The following is a 15608-nucleotide window of genomic DNA, read 5'->3' as shown; positions in this document are numbered from 1 at the left end:
AGAGTACCTGGAGGCATATGACAAGATAGCAGAACTCAGCATGGATTCCTTAAAGGAAAATCCCGCCTGACAAATCTATTACAATTTTTTGAGGAAATTACCAGTAAGCTAGACAAGGGAGATACAGTGGATGTTGTACATCTGGATTTTCAGAAGGCCTTTGACAAGGTGCCACACATGGGGCTACTTAACAAGATAAGAGCCCATGGAATTACAGGAAAGTTACATACATGGATGGAGCGTTGGCTGATTGGCAGGAAACAGAGAGTGGGCATAAAGGGATCCTTTTCTGGTTGGCTGCCAGTTACCAGTGGTGTTCCACAGGGGTCCGTGTTGGGGCCGCTTCTTTTTATATTGTACATCAACGATTTGGATTATGGAATAGATGGCTTTGTGGCTAAGTTTGCTGACGATACGAAGATAGGTGGAGGGACCGGTAGTGCTGAGGAAACGGAGAGTCTGCCAAGAGACTTGGATAGATTGGAAGAATGGGCAGAGAAGTGGCAAATGAAGTACAATGTTGGAAAGTGTATGGTTATGCACTTTGGCAGAAACAATAAACGGGCAGACTATTATTTAAATGGAGAGAAAATTCAAAGTTCTGAGATGCAACGGGACTTGGGAGTCCTCGTACAGGATACCCTTAAGGTTAACCTCCAGGTTGAGTCGGTAGTGAAGAAGGCGAATGCAATGTTGGCATTCATTTCTAGAGGAATAGAGTACAGGAGCAGGGGTGTGATGTTGAGGCTCTATAGAGACTTCCGGTAGCGCTCATGGAGTGAAGTCGCGTTCTTGACTCGTTCCATTACCTCTGAGTTTTTTTTTCTCTATGGTCAGCTATACTTTAATTAACCATTAAGGCATCAATTTTTACAATACTTTGAATTAAACTGAATTCTCTGACAATTGGATGATACTTAGATCTGCTATGTCTAAGAACGGGAAAAACGGCAAGGATGGTAAACCTCCGGTTAAACCGAAAGCTACGGATCTCCCCCCGACTGAATCACCGGTGACTTTGAAAGCGATATCGGAGTTAATTCAGAGGGAAATTTCAACCTCTGTTAGGGAGATGATTCGTACGGAAATTGCAGGCTCTGTTAAAGACCTGATTCATACGGAAATCTCAACTAATTTCCAGAAAATTGCCGATTTAATTGATAAGATGCAAACATGTATTGCGGAACATCAGTCGGCTATATCTGATCTTCAAAAATTCGCGCAACAAAGTGAGCTTAAGATGGGGAAAATCGAAGAAACAATTAATGTAATGAAGAAGAAACTTGACTTTTTGACTTTTAAAAACTCTGACTTGGAATCTAGAATGCGACGGCAGAATTTACGAATGATTGGCGTGAGGGAAGCTGTTGAAGCTAACAACCCCGTGAAATATTTCTCTCAACTTTTAAAAGATGCATTCCCTACTGTATTTCCTGACCAACCACCGCTACTGGATCGTGTTCACAGAATCCCATCATACTCGTCTAGGTCAGATAGACCTAGGCATGTTATTTTACGTTTTCATTATTTTCAAGATAAGGAGAGACTGTTTCGATTCGCTCGATCTAAAGGTTTCATTGATTTTTCGGATCTTAAGTTCCGATTCGTGGAAGATTTCAGTAAACCAATCTGGGACCAACGGGTCCGTTACAGATCCGTGATGTCGGAATTCTATAAGATGGATTTAAGACCAGCGCTGCTGTACCCTGCACGTCTAAGGATTCGCATGTTAGATGGAGCCCTTCGTTTTTTTGATTCTCCATCGGATGCCCAGAGTTATCTGGATCAACTTTCATCTTCAACATCTTAATTGCCTTTTTTTAATTATCTCCGTTGATCGGAGGCTGTGAATTGGTTGGTTTTAACTTTTCTGTGCCCTATTTGGGCAGAAAAGTTTACTTTTGATTTCTTAATATGGCTGCTAAACTTTCTTTTTAACTGCGTCATTTCTTTCTTTTCCCAGGGGATTCTGGGTGGTTACTTCCCTTTTGTCATCTTACGTATTTCCTGTGTGGCCTTAAATTTTGTAGTTTTTTTAAAATTTTATTCTGTTTTGCTTTTTATAATCACTTTATGTTAATAATCCTATTTTTTTTGTTGCTGTGTCTATTCATGAGTTTGAGGTTTATTGTGGTTTTTTTTTTAATATATATTTTCCGGCTTTTGTTCTGTTCTGTGTGTATTTTAATTGAGCTAACTTTTTTTTACTTATTTTTTTACTGTTTTACAATTAGCTGATCCTTTTCATATTTATACCTTTTTTTTAGGGAGCGTATACCGGAAGTCATGGGGGTAGTTTTAGCGCTTGCTTCTTTCTGGCGGGTCTGCTTTAGATTTTGCCTTGGGGTCTTGGGGTGGGGGGTGGTGGGAGGGGCTTCACGTTTTAGTTTGTTTCTCTTTGGGCTATATACATTATTGAAGTACTGGTTGCGTCCTTTTCCCCGGTATCTTTTGTATGTTCTGTTTCCTCTCCGGGTTTGTGGGTCGCGCCTATTGTCAATCCTCCTTGTTGTGGGTTGACTTTAGGATTTATGGAGTCTATTATTAATTTTGTCTCCTGGAATACTAATGGTCTTAATCATCCTATTAAAAGGAAAAAAGTTTTTAAAGTGTTCCGGAGACTTAAAGCACAAATTTTATTTTTACAAGAGACCCATGTACGGAGGGGGGACAGACTACGTTTTTTCAAATTCTGGAAGGAACAACAATTTCATTCGAACTCCAATGCTAAGAATCGAGGCGTCTCTATTTTTATAGATTCCTCAGTTACTTTTATACAACAGGATATTATCTCTGATCCGAATGGTAGATTTTTATTGGTTAGTGGTTTACTATTTAATAAAAAAGTAGTTTTGGTTAATGTTTATGCTCCTAATATGGATTGTCCGGAATTTTATAAATCATTGTTTGATCAGTTTCCGAATTTGAACGAGTTTTCATTGATTTGGGGCGGAGATCTTAATACCTGTTTATCTCCAGCTTTGGACCGTTCGGCTCCTTTACGGACTTTACCTAATAAATCTGCAAATTTGATTAATTTTTTCCTTTCTGATTCTGGGTCGACGGACATTTGGCGTTTTCTGCATCCTCAGGAAAAAGATTTTTCCTTCTTTTCACATGTTCATCATTCCTATTCAAGAATTGATTATTTTTTCATTGATTCTCGTCTCATTCCTTCAGTGATTAAATGTGATTATGATTCTATAACCATTTCGGATCATGCTCCACTTAAGCTTTCTATTAAAATTATGGCCAATATACCAAACAATAGACAATGGCGTTTTAATTCGCTGTTGCTTCAGGACTCGGACTTTGTTAATTTTATGAATGAACAGATTAAGCTTTTTTTTACAATTAACCATACAGAAGATATTTCGGTTAACACTCTTTGGGACACTTTTAAAGCCTATATTCGGGGTCAGATTATTTCATATTCCGTTGCTTTGAGGAAGAAACAGAAGCAGGAGGAGATGGCAATTGTGGACAAGATTAAAGAAATTGATAAGAAATATGTTATGGCTCCTTCTGAGGAGCTATACAAACAAAGAACTGAACTTCAAATGGAACACAGTTTACTACTCTCGTCCTCGATTGTAAACCAATTAAAGAAAACAAGAAGTGATTTTTATGTTCACAGTGATAAAATTGGCAAGCTGCTGGCTAATCAATTGAAATCTAATTATGTTAAATCTCAAATCAATCAGATTTATAACCAAAATGATCGATTGATATTGGATCATGTGGGGATTAATCAAACCTTTTGTGATTTTTATTCTTCTTTATATCAATCAGAGTCTCCTCGAGATTCTAAATATATGAATGATTTTTTAGATAAGTTAGACTTCCCTCAGATTTCACAGGATATGTCTTCTTTATTAGATACTTCCATTACAATGGATGAGATTAAGAATGTTATTTTTTCTATGAATCTGGGGAAAGCTCCTGGCCCTGACGGGTTTACCGTTGAATTTTATAAATGTTTTGCTTCTTTATTGATTCCTTGGCTCTATAAGGTTTTTGAGGCTTCTTTGAAACTTGGTAAATTTCCGGAATCTTTTAATAGAGCATCAATTTCTTTAATACTAAAGAAGGATAAAGACCCTGCTCAATGTGCATCTTATAGACCAATATCTTTATTAAATGTTGATTCTAAAGTTTTTTCTAAGTTATTAGCAAATAGACTAGAAAAAGTACTTCCTTCTATTATTTCGGAAGACCAAACGGGTTTTATTAAAGGTCGTTACTCTTTTTATAATATTCGTACATTGTTAAATATCGTTTATACTCCCTCACAAAATGTTCCTGAGTGTGTTATTTCTTTAGATGCCGAGAAAGCTTTTGATAGAGTAGAATGGCCTTATTTATTTAAGGTGCTTGAAATGTTTAATTTTAGCTTGAAATTTATATCCTGGATTAAACTGTTATATCACTCCCCTGTAGCCTCGGTTCGTACTAACTCTTTAAACTCACCTTTTTTTCCTCTCTTTCGTGGTACTCGACAAGGCTGTCCTCTTAGTCCCCTATTATTTGATATTGCATTAGAACCTCTTGCAATTGCTATTCAAGAATCTTCAAATATTACTGGGATAACTCGGGGATTAAAGTCCCATAAATTATCACTCTATGCTGATGATTTACTTTTATATATTTCTAATCCTGAGAGATCCATTCCTGCTGTTTTAGAGTTATTAGCACAATTTGGTCTTTTCTCAGGTTATAAATTAAATCTTAGTAAGAGTGAACTTTTTCCGATTAATAAACATCTTCCCTTATATTATAAATTTCCATTTAAATTGATTAATAATTACTTTTCATATCTTGGGATTAAAATTACTTGTAAACATAAAGATTTATTTAAGACTAACTTTTTACCATTAATAGACCATATTACTCAACTTTCATCTAAATGGTTTCCCTTATATTTAACTTTGATTGGTCGTATTAATGCAGTTAAGATGTTTTTTTTGCCAAAATTTTTATATGTGTTTCAGGCATTACCAATTTTCGTTCCTAAATCTTTTTTTGATAAAGTTGACTCTAAAATTTCTTCATTTATTTGGCAGAATAAGAATCCGAGACTGGGTAAAATACATTTACAGAAAGCTAAGAGAGATGGAGGTTTAGCATTACCTAACTTTAGATTTTATTATTGGGCTATTAATATTCGACATATGAAATTTTGGTTACTTGACCGGGACATACTATCTATTCCTAAATGGGTAGCATTGGAATTACAATCTGTTCAGGGTTATACACTTGGTTCTATTTTAGGTTCCTCTCTTCCTTTTGATTCGAAACGCCTTAAGCAGGTCTCTAACCCAATAGTTAAATATGCTTTGCGCATTTGGTTTCAATTCAGAAAATTTTTTGATCTTAATCAATTCGGGTTAGCGATTCCTATTTTAGGTAACATATTTTTTCCTCCCTCTTTTACGGATCGCGCTTTTCAAACTTGGAAGACTAAGGGTATTTTACGGTTTTTGGATTTATTTTTAGATGGTTCCCTTATGTCTTTTGAACAATTATCTAATAAATATAACTTATCAAGAATACATTTTTTTAGATATTTACAAGTTAGAAATTTCCTAAGTACTATACTTTCTTCCTTTCCAATGCTTCCTCCTATATATATTTTAGATTCGATAATTAACCTTAATCCATGTCAGAAAGGTGCATCGGCTATGATTTATAATATTATTATGAAACTTAGGAAAGCTCCATTTGATAAGATTAGGGTAGATTGGGAACAGGAATTGGGGCTTACCATTTCTGTGGATGATTGGGGGCAGATTTTACAATTAGTTAATACTTCCTCTATTTGTGCTAAACATTCCCTAATTCAATTTAAAGTGGTTCATAGAGCACATATGTCCAAAGATAAGTTAGCGCGTTTTTACTCGCATATTAATCCTTTTTGTGATAGATGTTCGGGGCAGATAGCCTCTTTAACTCATATGTTTTGGTCTTGCCCTACTTTGGAAACTTTTTGGAGAGATATTTTCAATATTATTTCTAAGGTATTAAATATAGATATCTCTCCTCACCCTATTACTGCTATCTTTGGACTACCTAAAATTTCTAGTAATCTTTCCCCTTCAGCCCGTAGAATGATTGCATTTCTTACTTTAATGGCGAAAAGGTGTATTTTACAACATTGGAAAGAGCTTAATGCTCCAACTACCTTTTTTTGGTTTTCTCAGACGATTTTATGTTTGAATTTGGAGAAAATTAGAAGTAACCTTTATGATTCTTCATTTAAATTTGAACAGATTTGGGGACCTTTTATTCGATATTTTCATTTAATGTAATATTTACCCTTCTTGTTTTTTTTTCACTGTTTTAATGGAGGTCGGGATTGAGGACGTGATTTTAAGTTTAACTCTGTTTGGTTTCAAGTTAGCCCATTGCTTTGCCTTGCTTTTAGTTAGCTGCACGGTGGGTTTTTTTTTGGGGGGTTTTTTTTCTTTTTTTTCCATTGATATATATAAAATTTAGTATACTATTATGTTATCTTGGTTTCTTATGCTTAAATTACATTGTTTGTAGCATTTTCTTTTTGGTATTGTTATCTTTTGGAATTTTATTATACTTTAACATTGTATTAATGTTTATATGGCTTACCTTTTTTGTATACTTACTCAATAAAAAGATTTAAAAAGAAAGAAAGAGGCTCTATAAGGCACTGGTGAGACCTCACTTGGAGTACTGTGGGCAGTTTTGGTCTCCTTATTTAAGAAAGGATGTGCTGACGTTGGAGAGGGTACAGAGAAGATTTACTAGAATGATTCCAGGAATGAGAGGGTTAACATATGAGGAACGTTTGTCCACTCTTGGACTGTATTCCTTTGAGTTTAGAAGAATAAGGGGAGACCTCATAGAAACATTCCGAATGTTGAAAGGCATGGACAGAGTGGATGTGGCAAAGTTGTTTCCCATGGTGGGGGAGTCTAGTACGCAAGGGCATGACTTAAGGATTGAAGGGCGCCCATTCAGAACAGAAATGCGAAGAGATTTTTTTAGTCAAAGGGTGGTGAATCTATGGAATTTGTTGCCACGGACGGCAGTGGAGGCCAAGTCATTGGGTGTATTTAAGGCAGAGATTGATAGGTATCTGAGTAGCCAGGGCATCAAAGGTTATGGTGAGAAGGCGGGGGAGTGGGACTAAATGGGAGAATGGATCAGCTCATGATAAAATGGTGGAGCAGACTCGATAGGCCGAATGGCTGACTTCTGCTCCTTTGTCTTATGGTCTTATGGAAAGATTCTAGCCTGGGTCGAAGATTGGCTGACTGGCAGGAAGCAAAGAATGGGAATAAAAGGGGCCTTTTCTGGTTGGCTGCCGGTGACTAGTGGTGTCCTGCAGGGGTCAGTGTTGGGACTGCGTCTTTTCACGTTATTTATCAGTGATTTCGATGACGAAATTGATGGCTTTATGACCAAGCTTGCGATTGATACAAAGATAGGTGGAGGGGCAGGTAGTGTTGAGGAAGCAGGGAGTCTGCAGAAAGACTTAAGACAGATTGGGAGAATGGGCAAATACCTGGCTGATGGAATACAGTGTAGGGAAATGTATGCTCATGCACTTCGGTTGAATGAATAAAGGTGTAGACTATTTTCTAAATGGGCAGCAAATTCGGAAAACAGACATGCAAAAGGATTTGGGAGTTCTCGTGTAGGATTCCCTAAAGGTCAATAGGTATATCTAAAGTGGAGGTTGTGATTAGTAAGCTCAAAGGTTATGGGGAGAAGGCAGGAGAACGGCATTGAGAAGGATAATAAATCAGCCATAATGGAATGGCAGAGCAGATTCGATGGGCAAATTGAACTAATCTTACTCCTACATCTTAAGGCCTTATCAACTTCAGAATGCCTGCACCACTCACACCCCTCTTTAAACCAGCGGCTTAGCACTGAAATTTTGAGCAGCTTCAAACTCTTGGGATCACGAAGGATCGCACCCAACCACCCTATGGACAGTCTGGCCCACTCCCAAAAGGAAAGAGACTATGTAACATCCACACCAGGACCACTAGACTCAAAGACAGTTACTTCCCTTAAACCATCAGGCTGATCAACACCTCCACTCATTAACCCATCTCACCACTGCACATCACCAACTCCTCTCCACAGCCCCTCAGCACTCTTCATCCCCACTCCCACCCCATGCACTGTCACTTTACGGTTACATGCCAGACCTCATACCTACACTGGCATAGTCACTGTGCTATCAGAAAGTGGAGAATATCTGCAGATGCCAGAAATCCAAGCAACACACACAAAATGCTGGAGGAACTCAGCAGGCCAGGCAGCATCTATGGAAAACAGTAAACAGTTGATGTTTCTGGCCGAAACATCGACTGTACTCTTTTCCGTTGATGCCGCCTGCCCTGAGTTCATCCAGCATTTTGTGTGCGTTGCACAGTCACTATCCATCTGTATTCATATGTCCTGCTGCTACAGACAAAAGTTCCTCCTGTCACTTTGTCATTTCCAGTCAGTTACCGCATGTTCAGATACTCCTGCACCTAGCGTCACTTTATGTGGATACCATCCGTTTATGTGTATAAACTAATCTATACCTATAATTTACACCTATAAAGTATATACAGCCACACTCAACAGTTACTTGTACATTATGTTTTGTAGAATTGCTGTCATATTTTTTTGTTTATGCTGCATCAGATCCAAGGCAATCAGTCTAAACACCTGTTTACTGAACAATGACAATAACCAGACTTGAATATTGAGTGATCAGAATCGAATGCAATACTCCGAATGTAGCCCAGAGTTTTAAAAGCTGCCAAATAACTTCCCGACTCTTGAACTCAATGCCTCAACTTATAAAAGGTACATCTTCTAAATCAACCTGTACGTCCACTTTCAATGAATTACGGACTTGGATCTGTTAAGGATCTTGCAATTAACAGTGTATTTGTCCCACAGAAATGGTAGAGCTGGGAACAACATTTAAAACATATTTCACGAGGAAATCTGCAGATGCTGGAAATTCAAGCAACACACACAAAAAATGCTGGTGAACGCAGCAGGCCAGGCAGCATCTCTAGGAAGAGGTACAGTCGACGTTTCAGGCCAAGACCCTTCATCAGGACTAACTGAAGGAAGAGTTAGTAAGAGATTTGAAAGTGGGAGGGGGAGGGGGAGATCCAAAATGATAGGAGAAGACAGGAGGAGGAGGGGTGGAGCCAAGAGCCGGACAGGTGATAGGCAAAAGGGATACGAGGCTGGAAAAGGGAGAGGATCATAGGACGGGAGGCCTAGGGAGAAAGAAAGAAAGAAGCGGGGCGGGGGAGCCCACAGGATGGGCAAGGGGTATAGTCAGAGGGACAGAGAGAGAAAGAATGTGTGTATATAAATAAATAGCGGATGGGGTACGAGGAGGAGGTGGGGCATTAGCAGAAGTTAGAGAAGTCGATGTTCATGCCATCAGGTTGGAGGCTAGCCAGACGGAATACAAGGTGTTGTTCCTCCAACCTGAGTGTGGCTTCATCTTTACAGTAGAGGGGGCCGTGCATAGACATATCAGAATGGGTGTGGGTCTCGGCCTGAAACGTCGACTGCGCCTCTTCCTATAGATGCTGCCTGGCCTGCTGCGTTCACCAGCAACTTTGATGTGTGTTGCTTGAATTTCCAGCATCTGCAGAATTCCTGTTGTTTGTTGTTGGCCACTGGGAGATCCTGCTTTCTCTGGCGGACAGAGCGCAGGTGATCAAAACACATTTGATCAGATTCATGGGTAGAAAAGGTTTAGAGGGATATGAGCCAAGTGCATGCCGGCACGCCGAAGGGTCTGTTTCCGTGCTAGACAACTATGAGGAGTAGTTGACTCCCGGTAGGAATCGCCACCACAGCTCAGCCTCAGTGCGAGGACTGGCCAGGCAGCTCAGTGCAAGGGCGATGGCGGAAACGTCCATTACCTACCGCCATGGGGAAGCTGTCCGGCCGGCACATAGCGAAAAACAACCGCTGGAAATTGAGAAGGAAACGTCCCTCCTCCTGCTGCCGCCACTCGGGGCCATCATCACGGACCACCAGACACCACGGGCCACTCGACACCATGGTCCACCCGCAGTGTCACTGGCCGGCAGCGTTTCCGGGTCATGCAGCTGGCCCCGGCCCCGGCCCCGGCAGCGTTTCCGGGTCACCCTCCTCGGCGGGCAGCGTTGAGGACGCAATCTTGACGAAGGGTCTCGGCCTGAAATGTCAACTCCTCATTTTCCTCCATAGATGCTGCTTGACCTACTGAGCTCCTCCAGAATGTTGTATGCGTTGATATTAAGGGACAACCTATTTTCCACTGAAACTTCGCACCCAACACGCGTTATCCTCCGCAACTTACGCCATCTCCCGAGGGTTTTCTTATCTCGAAACATATCTTTACCCCCACCCTCCCTCCTATCCCCTTTCCGCAGGGATCGCTCCCTGCGTGATTCTCTTGTCCGTTCGACCCTCCCAGCAAGCGGACTAACTGCTACACCTGCCCATTCAGGAAGCCAGACTGAGGCAACACTTTACCCGCGAATCTGCTGGGGTAGCCTATTGTGTCCGCCACTCCCGAGCTCCTCTACATTGGTGAGACTCTACGTCGAGCATAACCGAACCATCCGCTGCAAGCGACATTTCCCAGAGGCCAAATATTTTAATTCCCAACCCCATTTTGACATGTCGGTCCATGGCCTCCTCTTTTGCCACAACGAGGCCCCTCAAGGTGCGGGACAACACCTCATTTTCCATCTCGGTAGCGTCCAACCTGACGGCATGAACACAGATATTACAGTAATGCCAGGGTTTTGTAGAGCTGCATTCTATGGGAAGAAACTATCTCCTGGTGCAAACTGGATAGAATCTGAGATGTAATTATTAGACTTGGAATAATGTTGAGATTTGTTTGGTATATTCATGTTGGGATGAAATCTGATAATTGAGATGGTGGGTAAATCAGTAATGGGGTCTATTGCATGAAGCAAAGGTTGGTGAAGTTTGTGGAAGATGAGTTTTGAAGATATCTTAATTTAACTTGACTATGCACATGAGGTCATTAAACTTCTCACAGAACTATCTTTTAGACTTCTTCTTTCTCCACCCTGCTTGACTTCTGAAGAACCTCCTGGGGCCCCAGGGGTACAGAACTTCTCTCCGATTCTTCAAACGAGGCCCTCTTTCCCTCCCACTTTCAAATCTCTTACTAGCTCTTCTTTCAGTTAGTCCTGACAAAGGGCCTCGGCCCAAAACGTCAACTGTACCTCTTCCTAGAGTTGCTGCCTCATCTCCCAGGTCTCAGTTTTCTTGCAGACTGCATCAGGTTTTCCTCCAGGATTTCCCCATATTTTGCTGCATTCATTTTACCCTCTAATTCACAAGCCTTCCAGGGCCTGCTGCATTTTTGATGACGTGCAGTGTTTGGCTTTGCCAAACATAGTGTTTAGTCTGATGGCCAAAAAGCTCAATTTTGGTTTCATTACACCATAGCGTCATCTTCCAGCTGACTTCAGAGTCACCCACATGCCACAAGGTCTCTGGGTGGCCTCCCTCAATAGCCCCCTTCTTGCACGATCACTCAGTTTTTGAAGACAGCCTGCTCTAGGCAGATTTACGGCTGTGCCATATTCTTTCCATTTCTAGATGATTGACTTCACTGTCCTCCGAGGGATAATCAGTGACTTAGAAATTTTCTTGTATCCATCTCCCGACTTGTGCTTTTCAATAACCTTTTTGCAGAGTTGCTTGGAGTGTTCTTTTGTCTTCATGGTGTAGTTTTTGCCAGGATACTGACTCCCCAGCAGTTGGACCTCCCAGGTACAGGTGTGTTTAATTCTATCAGTTGAAACACCTTGACTGCACATGTGATCTCCATTTAACAAATTATGTGACTTCTAAAACCAATTGGCTGCAGCAGTGATGATTCGGTGTGTCATATTAAATGGGGTGAAATCTTATGCAATCAATTATTTTGTGTTTTATATTTAGAGTTAATTTAGATCACTTTGTAGAGATCTGTTTTCACTTTGACATGAAAGAGTTGTTTTCTGTTGATCAGTGTCAATAAAGCCAAATTAAATCCGCTGTGGTTCAATGTTGTAAAACAATAAACCATGAAAACGTTAAAGTAGAAAGTGGGGGGGGGGGGGAAGATGTGCGTAATGGTGGGAACATATTGGAGATGATGGAAGTTACAGAGAGTTATGTGCTAGACACGGAGGCTGGTGGGATAGTAGGTGAGGACAAGAGGAACTCTATCCCTGGTGGGTTGGCAGGACAATGGAATGAGGGTAGACTTACACAAAATGACGAAACAGAAGAGATGTGGTTGAGTTCACCGTTGATAGTGGAGGAAGGGAAGCCCCTTTCTTTGAAGAAGGAAGCCACCTCCTTTGTTCTGGACTGAAGACCCTCATCCTGAGAGCCGATGCCGCAGAGATGGGGGAATTGAGAGAAGGAGATGGTGGTTTTACAAGTAATAGGATAGGAAGAGGTATAGTCCAGGTAAATGCGGGAGTCAATGGTTTATAATAGGCATCAGTAGATAACCTGTCTCCAGAGACAGACAGAGAGATCAAGAAAGGGGAGGAAATGGACCAGGTAAGTTTGAGAGCAGGGTGGAAGTTGGAGGCAAAGTTGATGAAATTGACGAGCTCTGCATGTGTGCAGGAAGCCGCACCAATGCAATTGTTGACATAGTGCCAGGAAACAGGCACTTAGTTGATTATCTACATATGCCAGAGTCTAAGCAACATCCCATTGCATGGATATGACAGTAATTAACACTTATTATGGGTGTGATAGTGTGAAGATCCAGAGATTTGAAACGTTTGCATGTGGTTCAAAGGAAGCATTGTAAATATGGATTTGTTTGAATTGTCCTGAATTTTTCTTTGATCTTTAGCATATAAAGTGTTATGGAGTCCTTGACCAAGCAGACCTTGAAAGGGTATCTCTCTTTCTTCCAACTCGTGACTTCAAAAGCTGTCAGCTCATTTGTGATATTTTGCAGAATAAAGACAGTGCTTCATGTCTACTAGTACTTCTTCTCCAGTGACTCACTCACGCAACAATAAAAGCTTCCTTGAAGAAACGCAATACATTCTCAGATTTTCGGAAACCTCTGGTCCATGGCTACTGAAAGAAGAGGAGCATTCAGAATGGTATTCAAAAGTTCAAGGTCATCCATACAGAGCATGCACAGTGGCCCTAGGTATGCGTAGGTAGTTCCATCTGGCAAACTACCAACCTGCCACTTGCCCGTCCCATGGAAGAGTCTGTGGTTCTGACATTGATCACATTAACTCTCTCAGAACCTAGAAGACAGAAGTGAAACAAGCGTCCTCAATCCTGAGGGACTGCTGAAGAAGAGGTATGATTTAGTAGCAATTGCTTATACTCCACTTTGAAATTTAGTTCCTTTAGCACCAAACAAAATTTGCCAAAAATTGACCCAAAAAAGTGAAATTTCTTCTGTTATGTTTTCTTGTAAATCAGAAAGCACATTTCTTCTGGGTTCATAAGAAAGATACAATCATCCCTGCAGAAGCAATTAAATAAACAAACTTTTTTAAAAATCATGTTGGTTAAAAGATTAAAATTGGCCAAGACACCAGAGAAATATCCTTTGAACATTTCTTTGAACAGTACATAAGTACACCAGCCTGGTACTTCAACTGCAACTTAGAAGAAAAAAGAAAAAGTAATTATCCACTGATCATATCCTGCTGGCCAATTATATGAAATACAGGTAGGACTGTGTGTAGCATGTTATGTTTAAATGAGCTTCATAGTAAATAAATACTTTCAAATCAGCCACTATGTATAATTCTCAGTATTAAGTTTACTTCCTCTACCTTCTGTTGATGAACACTACAAACTGTTGATTAGAAAATTACACTTGTTTTCTTTTAAGCTACTAAAAGCTTTCAGAAGACAAAGGCTATTGGATTTTGAGTGTGACATTTGAAAAAGCAAGCGGGGCCAGTTGGGACATCCAGTGGGCTTGAGATACTTTATACTTTATTGTCGCCAAGCAATTGATACTACAGCGTACAATCATCACAGCGATATTTGATTCTGCGCTTTGCACTCCCTGGAGTACAAATCAATAGTAAATATTTAAAATTTACATTATTTATCATAAATATAAAATAGAAAAGGGAAAGTAAGGTAGTGCAAAAAAACCGAGAGGCAGGTCCGGATATTTGGAGGGTACGGCCCAGATCTGGGTCAGGATCCATTCAGCAGTCTTATCACAGTTGGAAAGAAGCTGTTCCCAAACCAGGCCGTACAAGTCTTCAAGCTCCTGAGCCTTCTGGAGGGAAGAGGGACAAAAAGTGTGTTGGCTGGGTGGGTCGTGTCCTTGATTATCCTGGCAGCACTGTTCCAACAGCGTGCGGTGTAAAGTGAGTGCACGGACGGAAGATTGGTTTGTGTGATGTGCTGTGCTGTTTTCACGATCTTCTGCAGCTTCTTCCGGTCTTGGACAGGACAACTTCCATACCAGGTCGTGATGCACCCTAGAAGAATGCTTTCTACGGTGCATCTATAAAAATTAGTGAGAGTTTTAGGGGACAGGCCAAATTTCTTTAGTTTTCTCAGGAAGTAAAGGCGCTGGTGGGCCTTCTTGGCAGTGTACTCTGCTTGGTTGGACCAAGTCAGGTCATTTGTGATATTGACCCCGAGGAACTTAAAGCTTTTGACCTGTTCCACTTGCGCACCACCAATGTAAATGGGGTTGTGCAGTCCACTACTCCTTCTTAAGTCAACAACCAATTCCTTCGTCTTGCTGATGTTGAGGGATAGGTTACTGTCTTCACACCATGCCACCAGGTTCTTAATTTCTTCTCTGTACTCAAACTCGTTATTACCCGAGATATGGCCTACAATTGTTGTGTCATCAGCAAACTAATATATTGAGTTTGATGGAAACTTGGCTACACAATCGTGGGTGTACAGTGAGTACAGCAGGGGGCTGAGTGCACAGCCTTGTGGGGCACCGGTGCTCAGTGATTGTAGAGGAAAGCTTGTCCCCTATTTTTACAGCCTGGGTCCCGTCTGTGAGGAAGTTGAAGATCCAGCTGCAGGTCTGAGTGCTAAGGCCCAGGTTCCCAATATTCGTTGGGTAATTTGGCACTTGGCAAAGGCCAATAAAAAGAGATTAGGTTTAAGCAGCCATTGTGTGAGTGGGACAGTGTTAGAGTGGCTTTGGTGAGGAGAGTGTAAGCTAAGATAGGTTTCTGGTGAGTTTCCTTCTTTCTTTGTCTAATCGTGCACAGCTAGCATAGTGAGAATGGGTCCAGGGTCAGTGATATGTTCTTCATGTCAGATGTGGGAGTTCTGGGAAACCTTCAGTCTCCCTGATAACTACATCTGCATAAAGTTCATCCAGCAGCAGTTCATTTCAAACCGTGTTAGGAAACTGGAGCTGCAGCTGGATGATCTAGGCTCATACGGGAGAATGAGGAGATGATAGGGAGGTAGTGACCCTAAAACTGCAGAAGGCAGGTAGCTGGGTAATTGGCAAGAGGGAAAGGGAATAGACAGATGGTATAGAGTACCCTTGTGGCTGTTCTACACAATAACAGATAGATTGTTTTGGATACTGT

General features: G+C 40.9%; 1 protein-coding gene across 2 annotated transcripts in view; it reads right to left on the bottom strand.

Annotated features, from left to right (window-relative positions):
- eef2kmt (eukaryotic elongation factor 2 lysine methyltransferase) overlaps positions 1-13854 on the bottom strand; it is a 40431-nt gene extending 26577 nt beyond the window's left edge. For both annotated transcript variants that reach the window (XM_063058782.1, XM_063058781.1), the window contains exon 1: positions 9940-13854. In XM_063058782.1, coding sequence (XP_062914852.1) covers positions 9940-10077 — 138 coding nt within the window. In that variant the 5' untranslated portion in view covers positions 10078-13854. The remainder of the gene's footprint in view (positions 1-9939) is intronic.
- Between the last annotated feature and the right edge of the window lie 1754 nt (positions 13855-15608).

The sequence above is a fragment of the Mobula hypostoma genome, chromosome 9 (genome assembly GCF_963921235.1).
Source record: "Mobula hypostoma chromosome 9, sMobHyp1.1, whole genome shotgun sequence".
Taxonomy (NCBI): domain Eukaryota; kingdom Metazoa; phylum Chordata; class Chondrichthyes; order Myliobatiformes; family Myliobatidae; genus Mobula; species Mobula hypostoma.
This window is presented reverse-complemented; position numbering and strand designations above follow the sequence as displayed.